This window comes from Numenius arquata, chromosome 13 (assembly GCF_964106895.1).
Source record: "Numenius arquata chromosome 13, bNumArq3.hap1.1, whole genome shotgun sequence".
NCBI lineage: Eukaryota > Metazoa > Chordata > Aves > Charadriiformes > Scolopacidae > Numenius > Numenius arquata.
The window spans coordinates 7,861,709-7,877,286 of NC_133588.1; the positions used below are offsets into that span (position 1 = coordinate 7,861,709).

General features: G+C 42.7%; 1 protein-coding gene across 2 annotated transcripts in view; it reads left to right on the top strand.

Annotated features, from left to right (window-relative positions):
- The window catches only part of URI1 (URI1 prefoldin like chaperone), a 43,170-nt gene extending 33,738 nt beyond the window's left edge, over window positions 1–9,432 (top strand). For both annotated transcript variants that reach the window (XM_074157911.1, XM_074157912.1), the window contains exons 7-11: window positions 2,766–2,946; window positions 3,529–3,796; window positions 4,327–4,469; window positions 6,116–6,374; window positions 8,634–9,432. In XM_074157911.1, the coding sequence (XP_074014012.1) occupies window positions 2,766–2,946; window positions 3,529–3,796; window positions 4,327–4,469; window positions 6,116–6,374; window positions 8,634–8,822 (1,040 nt within the window). In that variant the 3' untranslated portion in view covers window positions 8,823–9,432. The remainder of the gene's footprint in view (window positions 1–2,765; window positions 2,947–3,528; window positions 3,797–4,326; window positions 4,470–6,115; window positions 6,375–8,633) is intronic.
- The last annotated feature ends 6,146 nt before the right edge of the window (window positions 9,433–15,578 follow it).

Sequence of the window (15,578 nt, forward strand, 5' to 3'; positions counted from 1 at the left end):
AGTAGGCTGCCTCCTGGAGAGAGAAATAGAGAAGAATTTTTTTTGCATCAAAGATGTGAGTTTTACAACAGAAGAAATACTAGAGAAACTCAGGCTCCAGCTGTTGTGCTGGAAGTATGTGAGCAGTGTCAGCAGGGAGGGGAAGAAGCAGGGACGAGACACCAACGGGCAATGTGAACGTTGTCATCCACTGGGGCGTTTCACTACTGTCGCTGAAACAAATGAAAAAACAATTTCAGCATGTGGGTCTTGCAAATGTACTCCAGCAGATCCTTCCTGAAGATTTCTGGAGAGGACACTGGGAAATAAAGATAGTTGTGCTAAGGAATTGGGTAGTTTCTGTGCTATCTGAAGTGGTGCTTGAGGGGTAAAACTGGCAAAGTTGGATGAAGTAATTTTACAGTCTGAAAATAGCTTCACTTGGACAATTTGAGATAGAGTTTGTGGTTTGCAGAGGGGTAAGCAGGGCAGTTCACTGTTAGATTTTTCTGGAATAAATCACAATATTCTTTATATGCCAAGGCTGATGAAGGGAGTGTCTCTGCTATGGGTAGGTGTCGTTGCAAAATAGGAGTAACATTCTGGGAAGTGCATCCCATTATAAGAGTGTTAATACAGCAGGATGCTGTGGATGCCAGGTCAGCCTTTGTACAGCTTTTTATTGTATCCTACTTTCATCATCATTATTGTCCTCTGAAATCACCTTAATTTTTGCTTACAATCTGTAAGTGGGAATTAGGTATGTTTTCTATCGGCACCAATCTGTACTGAGATTGAGAGAGAAGTAGCTAAAAGAACAACTTAATGATTATTTTGAGGCAGGCTGGACTTTATCAGCCTAGGAATTGTTTTTTTTTTTCACATGGACATGGGCTGAATCTCTGAGGAAGACAAAAACAAGTATCCTGAGCATCTCATTATTTTATTGCTGATTCCCCATTTTTCTGGATTTCAATATTTCACTTTTTTTTGGTTAAAGTATGAAGTTAATGGTGGTGCTTTGTACTAACAGTAAGTGAGCACAGTGGATATTGGAGCAGCAAGTGGTTATCCTCTGTTGTCTTTGAGATCTGACCTGGTTTCCTAATTTACAGAAGTTTTCTCAGAATTAGGAGGGAAAATCACTGGCGTGTTGAAGCGCTGGCGGTCAGGAAGCCATGTGCTTACCTTGGAAGTCAAGTCAGTGGTTAATACTGAAGGGTAAGAGAAAGAAATTGGGAGGGCACAATTTGAAAATCGAATTGAAATAGATTGTTAACTAATGCTTCCAAATTTTATTTATTAATTTTGTAATTATACCAAATGAAATCCTCACAAGCTACTCTGATTGCTTCACTTACCTCCATTTATATTCAAATCTCAATAAAATAAGTTTCAGCCTTTTCTTAATGAGGTGATGAAAAATGCTATCCCGTGGAAGAGTAGGGGATGCACATTCCAACATTACTTAGTCACCTGTTTGCTTTTTAATGTTTCTATTGAATTTGTATTTACCTCGGGATTAAAGTATAAGCTGACATATTTGAATAAGGATATCTTTAAGCCATGAGTTCTTAAATTTTTTTAAAAAATGGCCACACAGTTGGGTAATAGAAAGAGATTTTAAAGCTTGAAGGATGCTGAATAATGAGGACACTGTGTTACTGTTGATGAGATGCACAAAGCAGACCTGTAGAGATACAGGAGTCCCACTGTGGAGACAAGATGTTGGGTGGGTTTGTGGCAGCGATGGAAGGAGAAGCCTCCTCACTCCTGTAAAGAGGTGCAGGTTCCTCGGGGGGTGCTGGTGGGCAGAGAGTGGGGAACTTCCCTCGGGAACCTGCCTGGGGCGGCGCAGAAGCAGGTGGTGGTGCCAGGAGCTGCCCGACGCGGGGAGAAAGGGTTAAAGCAGTGGTTCTGCCCTTCACACAGACAGGGCGGAAGCATTAGGGTTGTTGGCAGGTGGTTTGTTCCCTACGTGCTAGACAGCACTCAAACGCAAAAAGTATTCCCCATCCTCAGTGGCTGCACCATTTTACTGGGTAGCAGAGCTTTTAATTGCCAGCAAGAACTTGTCGATGACTACCATTTACTCACAAGTGTGTATCTCAGGTCACCTCTGAAGCTTTAAAGGGGTTTATATTTATTATTTTTGAAAGGCAGGATTTTTATGCTTTTCAGAGTGGGTCTTTCTCACCAAAATAAGTGGTTCATAATGACTGGATTTTGGTCAGATTTTCCAGATGACTCTGGAGATCATTTTTAATGATCTGCATTGTAAATTTAAAAAAAAATACAACCCAAAACAAAAAGACTTTGCTCTTTAAATATAGGTGACTTTGTCCAAAATGAGCTAGAGCACAAACTAGGTTTGCTTTCCCAGTTAATAAAATGTGCTATTAATGGGACAGTGAGCAAATGTCACACTCACAGGTTGGTATCTATCAGAGCAAATCAAAGTCTACTGTTTGGCACAGGAGGTAAAAAAACCCCACGTTGTAATAAAATTGTCATGGGATCAGTGTCTCCTGCTTTGTAAATAAACATCTTGGCTTTGCCTCGGTATTTCTGTAACATCCGGAGACTATTATCCTGTGCTGGTGCTCTGGTTCATTGACAGTTTCACTTAAACAGTTAAACAATAATTTGAAATGGAAAATGTTCTGTCCATATTCCTTAATTCCTTTGTGGGTCTTTTTCCCCTCCAGTTTTTTGTTTTTTTTTTTTTTTTTTTTTTTTTTTTTGTCAATTGCTTTAGTAAGTTCATCTTATTTTTTGTTACACAGGCAAATACCGAACTGCTCACAAGCCTCATTCAAAGCCAAAAGTATCAAATGTTTTTGAGGTAGATTTTCCAGCAAATGGAAGCGATACAAAATCAGTGGGCCGTTTTCAGTCAGAGGAGGAGCTGTGGGCCCGCTTAGAAGAGCTCGAGAGACAAGAAGAGATACTTGGTGAACTTGACAGGTATAGTACTGCTGTAGCACGTTCAGGTTTGGAGTTCAGGAAGCTGTAGGTGTGGGATTCTGTGTGTGCACAGAGGATCTCGCTCTAAGTGCAGATAGCTGACTTAGACGGATGCAGTTAAAATTGTAATAGGTGGAAGAAGGATGGAAGATGAATGAAGTGTGCACTGCAAGGCCAAAGGTGCTAAAATCTGCCTCTGTGCAACCACAGCAGTCCAGAATTATAGTGTTTTTTCTTTGAGGTGATAGAAAAGGGGGAAGGAAAATCCATTTCCCACAGGCTCTGAAAATCCATCGTTTACAATGCAGGAGGTACACATTTAGTGTTTAATGACATCCTTAGATCTTTCCTGATCCTAAAGCAATAGATATATCATTAGCCAGAATGTCACAGTTTTGGTAATTCCAGTTGACATGGAAAGGATGTAGTGACTCTTATAATAAGAGTATAAAAAAAGTTCCACAGTCTGGCTAAAAGTATAGTACCTGGGTAAAGGAAATAACACACAGGCTTGTTCATTATGCCCGTGTCTCTCAAGAGTGCAGATCGCCTCAGTTCACTTAGATACTTTCCGTTTCACAGGATGCCTGATACAGTTGAGACAAATGGAGAAGATACAACCTCCTCTGAAGAGGAGAAGGAAGATAAGAGGACAGATCTGAATGGGACGTATAGAGCAGAAGACTGTATTACTCAGGGCAACTTCCATAAAGAAGTAACAAATTCAGACTTGTTTGGTGGCCAAGTTAATGGCTCTACTTATTACCACAGTGATGATGAAGATGACATAGATGTTGGAGATAGCTCTGTTCCAACTATTTTTTTCTCTCACACTGTTGAACCTAAAAGGGTTTGTACTAAATTAATTTTTCTCTTTCTCTTAACTGATCAAACATATATACTGTATCTAAAATAGAAAATTTTAGATAATGTAGAATACTAACTGTAGGTGACTTTTATTTGGATTTTTTTCGAATGCTTGAAACCCACTGTTTAAATCCTGCAGTTTCAAATATGGTATTTAAAAAGTGATCTTGAAATGTATACCTTGCTGTTCTGGCTTCTGGCTGTTGTAAAAGGTAGTGTCCTGTCTAGTTTTTAAAATGACTTTTTACTTGACTTGAAATGGAATGTTGAAGAGCTCGGCTGTCGAGCAGAGTTCGAATAAGCACATTAGTGCAAAGAAATGCCCCAGCCTAGTGCAAGTGGTAGAGGATAATCAGTTCACACTATGAATGGTACTGCTCATACATTTGTTTAACTTAAGTACACTTCGTAGTCCCCAGCTGCTGGGATAGGAGAATGTCAGAAGGCAGTTGATCTGCAGCCTGGTGATTGTTGATCTTATGGTCTAGACCATCATTTGTGTTCAATTTTCAGGTAAGAATAAACACAGGAAAAAATACTACTTTGAAATTCAGTGAAAAGAAAGAAGAGGCCAAGCGTAAAAGGAAGAACAGCAATGGCAATGGCCACGCAACTCCAGAACTGCCGAACATCAAAACCCCAGCAGACATTTACCGGTGTGTAATTTATAGCGTTTGCGCGTGAGCTTTCCCCTCAGCAGACCTTCTCTTTTCATTTCTGCTCACCTGTAGTATGAAACCGAGCCTACTATTTCCTGAAAGAAACAGCTGGAACTGAATTTACTACTTTAAAATGAAAGTTTGTGGCTTCTGCATGGTTGTCGTGCTTTCATATCCATAAAACATTTCAGAGCTTAAAATTTCCTTTTCAACTAGTAATTCATCATTTATCTACTTTTTCAGAGCTTCTGCAATTGAGGTAAATTTGCCAGTGTATATCATCTGCATAAAGGAATACAGCAGTTTGTTACGGATTCTGGTTAATGCCCTGTCGTTTGCTTCTGTGTTTGTTTTCAAACGTTACTGACCAGATCTATCACTCCTTTCCCAGTTACTAATTGCTGGTTTTTGTCTCTTCCTTCCAGTATCTTCAGAATATACTCGGGTCGTTGTTTGCATGGTTTCTGTTGCATTTTCTCTCGCTCACTTTGGTCCTTTGCTGCCTCTATTCTCTGTAAAAACAAGTGCTTGCCTGTAGAACACCCGCTCTCAGCTTGAAAAACTATGTTGGGCTTAGAGGACTGTATAAAATACGAAACTAAGGTGACTAAGGAGAGTTAAAACAAGTATTTAGGTTTGTAAAGATGAACACAGACACCTATTAGATTGGTTGATTAAGTGCTTGTGAAAATCACACTGCATTTGTATGTTGCTGTATTCAGGCACCTAAACATCTTAAAAATGTGTCACAAAGTGTGAAAAGTTAAAACGCATCCTGTGATTACAGATGCTGGGGTTGAAGATGAGGTTAAGAATTCTTTCGTGGTGCTCTCCCTGAGCTCTGCAAAGGAACTCCATCTTCTGTAGAGATACGCAAGTGTTCCCTTGAGTGCCTGATGAATAAAGCTGTTAAAAAACAAGTAGCACCTTTAAAACTTACCCAGTCGTTGAGCTCCTCCTTTATGAGTTTGATAAAATCGGCTCTGTCTTCTAATGCCATTCCTTCTCCTTCACCCACCCTTAACTTCTTTAAGTCATGGAGACGGAGCACAAACTGTAGGAAGAGGCTTATCAGTTTATAGTCTGTTAATACTTGAAATGTGTCTTTGTGTTCATCTGATCTAAAATGCTGATTTTTTTTTTTTTTTTTTTTAATGGAAAGCAGAAGATTATGGCACCTGTCAGGAAAAAGCTTCATCCTTTCCATGTGCAATGAATGTTTCAAATATTTGTTTTTAGAGTCTACATTTGACAAGGACTTCATTCTGGAAAACCTTCAGCCATTGTGACCTTCTCTTTTCTGACAGAAACAACCCTGACAATCGCTTAATTTACCTTTTTCCTAACTTTTTGTAACTCACACTAGTCTGTTTTCTAACACTTTTCAGAGCGCTATACATTTTCTGCTGCAAGAGTGTACCAACTTAATGCTTGAATAAAGGGCATATCAGTGTTTGCTTTGCAGAATTGATTCTTGTACGTTGGTAAATAAAATGCCTCTAAAGGTACAGTATTGTAATTCTGCAGTGAAAAAGTTGGAAAAGCACATCATAATTAATTTGTACAAAAGACAAAGCAAGATCACTGTAAATTTGTCATCTGATCCTGAAATGGTTTATTAAAGCTAACATTTTCCTTTATAGAGTCTTTGTTGATGTTGTGAATGGAGAATATGTCCCTCGTAAATCAATTTTGAAGTCTCGAAGCAGAGAGAACAGTGTTTGTAGCGATACCAGTGAGAACAGTGCTGCTGAGTTTGATGACAGACGAGGGGTTCAGAGGAGTGTTAGCTGTGATGAAGCTACTCAGAGTGACAACAGCGAAGGCATACTGGAGGAAGAGGAGGAGGAGGGGCAGCAGCAGCTACCGAAAAAGCCTCCTCCCTCTTCAGGGACAACCGAGGTACAGTTTTTAATTAATTATTGATTGTTGGCAGGGATAAAAATGAGAAATCTAATGACTGTAGTTGCCTATACCATCAGTTTGATTTCTTTAAAATAATTTTCTAACTCCTACCTAGTTTGCTTCAGAAGGACATCATCAGGTGACCAGCTTCTGTCATACACATCCTAGGGCCAGAGCGGAGGAGATGAGTCCGGTGGCTTCCCCGAGACCTGAAGCTCTTCTGTAAAGATCCCACAAAAAAAAAAAGAAAAACCTAAAAAATCTGTGCTTCATAGTTAATGAATGAGAGGGAGGAGTGAATTCTCTGAGTGTTTTATCAATATCCTGGTGCAGAGCTACTAGACAGCTAGTTTCCAGGTGGTGTTTTTAAGTTTTAAAACACACAAATATCTGAGTGATTATTTGGACTTGCCAAAGGCAGAGGAATTGCCATGTGGAAGGAGGCATTACTCCTCTATTCCCTATTCCAGACTCGGGCCGTTAGTGATCCCAAACAAGTCTGCTTTCACACGTTTGGAAAGTTCAGGGCTTCATCTTAAAGGAAAGAGACTGTAGGACATAAGGGAAAACGTACAGTTGCTTAGTGACTGGGTGAGGATGAGAATTAAATGTAGCCGCTGCTCAGAAATTCATGGCATAGAGTATTCTTCATTTTTATTTTGTGAGAACTTACACTAATTTTTTCAAACTAGATGAAACTGAGTTTTCAGTAGTTCCCAATGCAATGGGCAAGTTCAATGATAACTCTATTTTTAGAAAAATTATTTTTGACAAGAACCGAATTCCTCCTAAAAGCTCTTGTTTATCGTCATTTTTCATACAAACAGCTACAGACAAATCCAGGCGGAATGTGACAGTTCATGGTGGAAGATCCATCTGTAGAGTTAGCACTTCACGGTGGATACTTCTGGGAATGTATTTGCTGTACTTTTATAAAACATCCAAGTACACCCTCGATGCTAGCCACTAGACCATTTTCTGAATATGGCATGATTATTCCCTACAATAGAATGTATTTTTGAAGTAACCGAAGGAGAGTGATCAAAACACTCCAGTCCAAGACATGCCTTCTTAAATGCTGCTGGTTTGCTTTTGGTTGTTTTTGTGGATGTTTGAAATGCATTATTTTTCCGTGACCGTTTGCAACACACTTAACTTACTTTCTTTTTTTTGCTTCTAATTTTACCATCGTCTTCTTAGGTTGTGTTTTGGTTACCTGTTTTTGAAAATGAGCGTGTTGTTAGAAGAACATAGTTGTGTACGGGCAAGGCTTTAGGCGTGCTTTGGCTATTGGAGCAGAAAACAAAAAAGCACTGCTTTTTTGCAGGTCCTGCAAGAAAAGAATGGCTGGTTTGTTTTGCTTTGTTTTTCTTGGTAACTGAGTTATGGAAAAGCAGAACTAAGCAGAGTTAATAAATCTGGTGTGCATTCCTTTGGGCCCAGTATGAGCATCAAACCTCAGATGTGAACTGCTTCCCCTTGTCCGTAGGCATTCAGAATTGTGTTTTCAATGCATAGTAGGGTGATTTGTTCTTAAATATGTTTATGAAAAGTAGTCCTGAGTTGCTTTTTTTCCCTCACTGTTTTCCAAGAATCACAGTCATTTCTCAGCTAAGTTAAAAAGGATTAAATCTCAAATTGGCTGCATATAAATTATAACTTTTAACATTAAATGCTTTTATTAGACCTTTTGTGGAGAGAAATAGTTGGAAGCAAGTTTGCCGTTCTCTTAAGTATAAATTGCTTTCACCATTTTTTGATCATATTTGGTAAGGAGAAAAGAACAAACAAAATAATGTGCTTGCCAATTTGTGTGCAGTGTGTCAGCTTGATGCAATTACAATATATTAAGTCATAAAATATGACGTATGATGGAAATGCTGACATACTCCAACTTTGCAAAATCTCTCCATTTCTTCTCCAAAATGAAACTATATATTACATCAGCTGGTTTATTTCTTGAGCGTCTGTCAGTGAGGAAGCAAATTTTTAGATCATTTATGCAGTAGGAATGAGATTAAGTAGTACTTTTAAGACACTGTCTTTCATTCAGTCATCTTTGAACAAGCTATATTTTGAGGTTAATTACAATTTGGTTACTTATGCGAGGAACAATCATTGATTTAAAGATATTTCTTTACTTTTGATTAAAAGAAATAACAATCCTAATCAGGCTAATATAGGGTAATGACCTTATGGGCATAGCTTCACATTTGCATTTTATTAGCTCATTTTGAGTATTCTCTTCTGTTACAGGCATTTTCCGGAACTGTTGTAGAAAAGGAGCCTTTGTCTCCCTCCTTAATACCACACCCAGTCATTGCTCACCCCGTCCTGCCGACCATTCTGGAGCGGAAATCGGAGGAAGTTTCGTCCGAAGCATCAGAAGAAACGACAAAGAGGATTTCAAAATTCAAAGCCTCCAGGATGCAGCAGAGTAACTAGATGCTGCCCAGCTTCACGGCTGTCGAGGCTGTGTAAAACCATAGGCGTTACACCTCCTGATTAAAAGGGTGTCCTCTGTTAATTTGGCGTTGGTTCTCTTTTAAACGTTTATTGGCAACATCACAGAAAAAAAAAAAAAAAAAAGAAGTTGGGTGTTTGAACACTTGAGAATTCATCTTATTTTGTCGATTTCCCTGCGTGCTGTCAGCACCTTTGTATATGTTTGCCTTACGATAGCAGCACTTGGGTTCTTTTTCAAAAACTGTTCCTTACATACATTGTTTTTGTGTTTAAACCTAAATACAGGCAGTTTTGTGCCAGCTGTGATGTTCTACATACCATATGGACCATTTTAAGGAAACTTTTCACATTTCAAATAGATACACCAATTATATTGCATTACTTGCTTTAGCGTTTTAAGACACACTTGTATTCACATTGTCGTAGGTTTTGCAACTAGGTGTCTGCTGAAAGTTTTTTTCCTTCTTTCAAACCTCTCTGATATCTCACTGTACAGATCTATAAAACGCTGGGTTCATGTACATTGCAGGGAAGTTTCTTTGATGGAAAAGGGTATTTTGTAAAATTAAATTTTCAGTAAAAAAGCTGTGAAAGTTGTGTGTTTTTTTGTTGCTTTACTACTAATTTGGAAACAACACGGAGAGGTTTTTATTTTGAACTTGCTTTTCTAGCTTGAAGTTTTTACTACCACATGGACATAAAAGCAGTCCATTCTCTTCTGCCATTGTGTTTTAACCTCCTGCTAATGAATGTCCATGGAAATTGAATGCTCTTAAGGAGAGAAGCATAAACTCAGACTCTGATTACAAAATCTCCCAGTTCTTTTGTATACTCAGAAAACATTGTAATTGTCTTGGGAATGCCCAGAGGGAGTCGGCACTAAGGAGAAGTGTCTTAATGCTTCAACTTTATTTCAAAATGCAACAGCGCTGCAGCACTCGGGGTATGGTTTTGTGTGTCCTTCTGACTGGGAGCCATCCTGGCTTGAGAAGTCCCTGCCCAGCAGCTCCTGCCCGTCTTCTTGCCGTCCCCTCCCTTGTTCTGACACGGCTTTTGTTGGGCCACCCCTTGAATGATAATGGGCGGCGGAGCTGGGTTTAAAAAACAAACTACTGGGTTTGGGTTTGGCTTTTTTTCTTTCCAACACTCGTGTGTGTATTTTTGAAGGCAGCGAGTTCCCTAATCTGTTTCTCGGCGTGTCTGCATCAGCACAGCGAGAGGGGTGATGTGTTGAGCCAAGGACAAGGAAAAGGTTGGCAGAGGGGAGCTGGAGTACCTTTTAAACTGGTGTTACTCTCCAGCTGGACATCATCAAACCACAGCCTGAAAAGTGAGGCAAAAGGACCTGGGGGTGTAAGGAAGGGTTTGCTTTTGGCCGCAGTTGGGTGGCTTTGCACACAGGCAGCCCGAGAGCCACCAGCATCTGGTTGTCCAGACCTTGGCCGCCCACGAGCGGGACGTCAGCTAACGCCGTTTCCTCACCTTCCCCTAAAACAACTGCTCCTTGCGCTGGTATCCTTTGCTCTCAGATCACAGCAGATGAGCTCATAGTGCAGCCTCCTGCCTTAAAACAGAGCCACCAACTCCCCCTTTTCTAACATTCTTCTCTCTGTGCTTAAAAGGCAGGAGGAGGCACTGGCACTTCTTTTTCTAAGGTGACTTTTAAAAACGGCTGGGCTCCGTCTGACTCCGATGTTCTTTGCTCGGTGTTTGGGAAGGTGATGTAGTTTCATGGGCAGAAAACTGGATGACTTTTGGGGGGGGGGGGCAGTAGCCGGGGTCTCCCCTGGGGGAGCAGCCCACCGAAGCCGCGGGGCTGCGTTTTCCCTGCGATACAGAGCAAAACTGTGGTTTGCTGAAAGGAAAACCGAAGGGAAAGTTGTGCAGCCCTCCTGTGCCCGAAGCTCGCCCGCTGGGAGGGGGCGATCTCCGTTTTAAGCAGATCCTGAGAATCACGTTGAAAGTGTTAATGATTAACTTGATTCATGCTCAAATGCGGCCTTTTTTTTTTTTTTTTAAAGCATATTGCATTAGTACTAAAATAAGCCATCAATGCCAGTCCACCCTCTATTCACAGCTAAATATTTAAAGGAGGTTATTTATAGCTTCTTTAATGAATTCTTGGCTAAACAAAATGAAATTATGTCCTAGAAAAGTAGAAGCTATTTTGTAACCAGAACAGTGCAACTGTAAAATATAGTTCCATGAATATGTATTTTAAATAACAAGGGGTTGAGATCCAAGACTACCAGACATGGGTAATTAGAGGGAAAAGGAGAGAAAGAAAGAGAGAGAGAGAGAGAAACCCCTTTAAAAAGATTTATTTAGGTATCTTCTGAAACACTTCCCACTTCTAGTTACTTCAACAAAACCAAATGCCCCTTGTCACCATAGATCAGTTTCAAATCAAAATTAATTCTTTGCTTGTTTTCTTTTTTTCCCCTCCCCCTTTTTCCCCTCCCCGCTCACGGGAAAAAGTAGGATAAATGCACCTTGGGTTTTAATGAATTATGGCCTGGGTTCGGGGAAGCATCCTTACTCAGGAATGCACTTTGGCATGTGCTTATGTCTCAAAGATTTTGCAAAGAAGAATGGATTTAACCACATGCTTAAAACTAAGCACATGAGTGTTTTCCCTAATAGGGGGCCTGGATCTGTCTGTGCCCTTTTTGCAGTATATTTAATTGTCAGAGGGTTTGCAGGCTGGAATGAGCCTTCATCTTCGGTCTCTGCGCTCGGGCTGTACCAGTGGAGTCCCTGCGCGGTGCCGACAGCAGGGAGGGACGGCTGTAGGGTTTCTGAGAAGGTTCGCAAATGCTAAACAAAAAAAAATAAATCTACCAAAGCAGATATAAAAACCTAAAAAAATGATCACGTGAAGGCCCATCTCCACCAAGACTTAAAATTTGCTTTTTTTGCAACCCTGGAGCCAACAAGTGGCTGCAGATGACCACCACCAGTGCACAGCTGAAGCAAACACTAGGATGCAGTCATGGTGCCCCAAATTGTAGGGTTGCTGGTAGTGGATTAGTCTGTCGGTATGAGTGTCTCTTTGCTCCCAGTGCTGCATTTAGTGATTTTATTCACTTTAATAATAATAAGGGTACGGTCTAATTGATTTCTGAAACACCTTTGATGGCTTTTCCAGGGAGCACTGCAAGGACTTGAGGCAGGGGCAGATGAAGGGCCTTTTGGTTCTTCCTGGTGTTTCCCGAGGGGTTTTGCATGTCCTCGGCAGGAAGCATGTGGCCTGGCTGGAGCTGGGGTGGCTTTGGTGGCCAGTGACCAAGGTGTCACAGGAACGCGTGTGCTGGAAGGAGCCCTGTCCTGGTGTCCCCAGCCCTGTCCTGGTGTCCCCTGCCCACACGGGCATGGGGGAGCTGTGCCAGCTGAGTGCAACCAGGCATGGCTCCACAGGCAGGTGGAAATGCAGCAGGAGAAGACAACGGGGAAGGACATCGCTGCATAAGATATCTTTGGTCCAAAACGCGAGCGGTGGCAACAGCCTGGCTGGGCACTGCACGGCCACAGGGACAAGTCAACGTGTCCCAGCTGTCCTGTGCCCCACAGCTACCCCACACAGCCCTTAGCAGGGCCACGATTGCATCAATTAGGCACTGCAAATTACCTGCTCCACTTCCGTTCCTCATTGGCAGGCAAGTTTGACTCTTTAATCTTCTTTAATTGGCCACAAGTAAGCTGGGCACCTGCCTGTACCAAGAGAAGAGGTTGGGGAAGCTGAGGAACCCTGGCCAGGAGAATGAGAAGAAGAATGAGAAGGAGAAGGATGTTGTAAGATGAGCACAGCCGGGTCTGTGTCCCAGCTGCAGGCCTGGCGTGTGTTGGTGGAGCCCATAACCTGCGTTTGGAGGTAAACTGGGTTTATTTCCTTCTCTCTCCTGTAAGACTAGTTGCACTTAGCACTTTTCATTGCTCACTTAGAGCATCTAAAGCAGCAGATTTTTTGTATGTTTCAAGAGTGTCTAAACCAGCTGTTTTAGCTGTTCGCTTTAACAAAGTGATTTATGTCGCAAAAAATGAGCTGGGATTAAAAGAAATCAGATGTGTGTATTTGGTATGCAATATTTGTGTGTTACAAATAGCTCTGTTCTAACCCGCATTAACCCCACGGTACGTGAATTTTGCCAACTCCCGCTGTGTCTTTTAAATCAAATCCAGTAAAATCGCTGCGAAGCCTCCCAGCCTCCAAACACACCCGGCTCCTCCGGCAGCCGCCCCCCTAACGCCAATTAGGGACACCCCAATTAGGCAGATGCCGCTGACGGAGGGGAGTGTGTGTGTGGGGGGGGGGGGGGGGGGGGGGAAGGGGGGCTCTAAGGGCCGAGGGGTGCCCGGTGGCTGTGTGTGTGTGTGTTTGTGTGTATGTCCCCCCCCCTCCGGCCCGCTGCCCCCGGGGCGTTGCGTCACGCCTGACGCCACCGCGCGGGGCCGCCGTTGCGGGCGCTGGCCGGTAGGTGGCAGCGCTGAGCGAGGAGCCTCGGCGGAAAGCTGCCAGTCAGTGATTATAATTTATTATTCATTTCTGTTATAGGTGGGGTGTGCAGACAGTTACAGTAATAATTACCAAGACTCGAGCGTTTCCTAGGCAACGGGATGGGTGTTTTTTTTTTTTTCCATTCCCCCCCCCCCCTTCATTCATGCTGTTGCGGGGAGTGTGCCTGTAAAGCATGACATTGCTGTATTCGGAGGTTTGTTGCCCTCCCGCTGCTCCAGGTTTGAGGTTAGTTACAGCATCATAAGGTGCTCTCAAGCATAAAAAGCTCAGGCTGGGATTAAAGCACGCAGGGAACACTCTCGCTAAGTCTTTCCTTCTCCTGTTTCACTTTTAAGTAACAAGGTTATAAAAATGCAAATGCCGTCTCGGGGTTGTTAATAACTAATATTGGGAAGAATTCCTGCAAGTTGTAAAACATTTTTTTTTTTTTTTTTTTTTTTTTGTAAACAAAACCAAACCCAGGTGAGGTGGCTCCGTGTGGTTTACGACGGTCTCGTGAAAATAATATTTGAAAGAAAAAAAAAAAAAAAGGCTTGATCCAGCCTTGCCGTGTGGAGCGTCATAAATCAATGGGAACCGCTCCATGCAGCTAATGATAAGGTGGTATTTGTTGTTTACCCCGCTTTATGGTAATGGCTCCTGAGGAGGAGGGTGCCGTGTCCTTCCTGAAGGAGCAGGAGCAATCCTTGATGTGGTAACGGAGTAACAGAAACCACATCTATTATCAGAGATCTATAAATGAATCATATTATCCTACATTTTTAGGCTTACTAGAGCGCTCATTTTCAGAAACTTACATCAAGCATTGTGCAAGGATGAAAAGTAGTATTTTTCCATCCCTGCTGTACAAGGCAGAGGGAATTCACGATGCAATCTCGCGCTGAGATGGGGAGTTTTTACCCGTTAAAATTTTGAAGTAAGATGCTAAAGCATGATTACATCCAGAAAGATGGTAATCTGCCAGCAAGGTGCTCCTCTCGGAAGGATGGGCTGTGGATTAATGGGGCGACCCAGCCTGTGGAGTGCTCTGGGATCCTGGCTTGTTGGTACAGTTTGATCCCTTTGAAAGGTTAATGGTGGTACTGAAAGAAAAAATGAAACCCACAGACAAACCCCTGATGCATCACAACTCGCTTCTCAGCTGCCCTGAGCTGTGCCAGCTCAGAAGAACTCACCGGCATGTGGTCCACCCCTCTGGTGGCCCAACCTGTGGGGATGGGGCACCTGCCCTGCCCCTGCTCGGGTGACAAATCCTGCGTTCCAGGCCACATTGTGCTGTGTGTAGTTGGTGAGGGAAGTTGGCATCGGCCTCTGCCCGGGCTGAAATGAGGTGAGCATCCCCCTGCGCCCTGGGGCCGGAGCATCCCCATGGCAGGGAGCACGGTGGGTGTCTGCGGCCAGCAAATCCCAAATAGCTTGGGGCTCACCCGCACGGGGGCGGGCGGCAGAAAGTGCCCGTGCCCCTGGAGCGGGAGTGGGGGGATGCTGTGAGTCCCACCGCACTGCTGCTGCTCCAGGGTCTGGCCTGAGCCCCTCTGCAGCCCCCCGCCAGCAATGCCTTCTCTAACCCCTGGCATCCCCCAGTTTCCGCCACCGAAAAGCCGTCCCACCAAGTAACCCCCACCCGGCTCCCTGCCGGGGCAGAGGGAGCGCCCAGGGGTGCGATGAGCGAGCGGGGCTGCGCTGCCCGGAGGTGCCCGGGTGAGATCCCCGCGATACTTCAGTTTTCATCAATGCAAATCATTTACGCTAATTCCTTCAGATTTGGATTTAAGTTTTAAGGAAAGCTTCAAGTTACCTCAAAATAGCTTAGTAATTATTTTAATAACTTGTATGAGCAGGAACAATACCCACAGTGTCAATTCTGGCTCACAAAATGTTTTTTTCGACTGTTCTGAGGAAAAAACAGCGAACAGTTCAACAGCTTAAATACAAGCAAGTGGATCTCCGGAGATTAATCTGTCTGGTGTTCCTCAGGTAAAGACTTCTGCACAATTTAACAAAGGAAATAATTTTCCTATTTTTATAATGCATGTCTCTCTGTGGTATAAATTACTAAAACCACGCTGCTTATCCTCAGTAATGTTATAGATGCAGATAATTTACTGTGTATCACGTTATCAGTTCATTAAAGAGATGCAATAAAATCATTATTTACTAAGAAACAGCAACCCTTGCAATATCTTGTCAGAGAAATTGGCTGATGCAAGAGGATCATA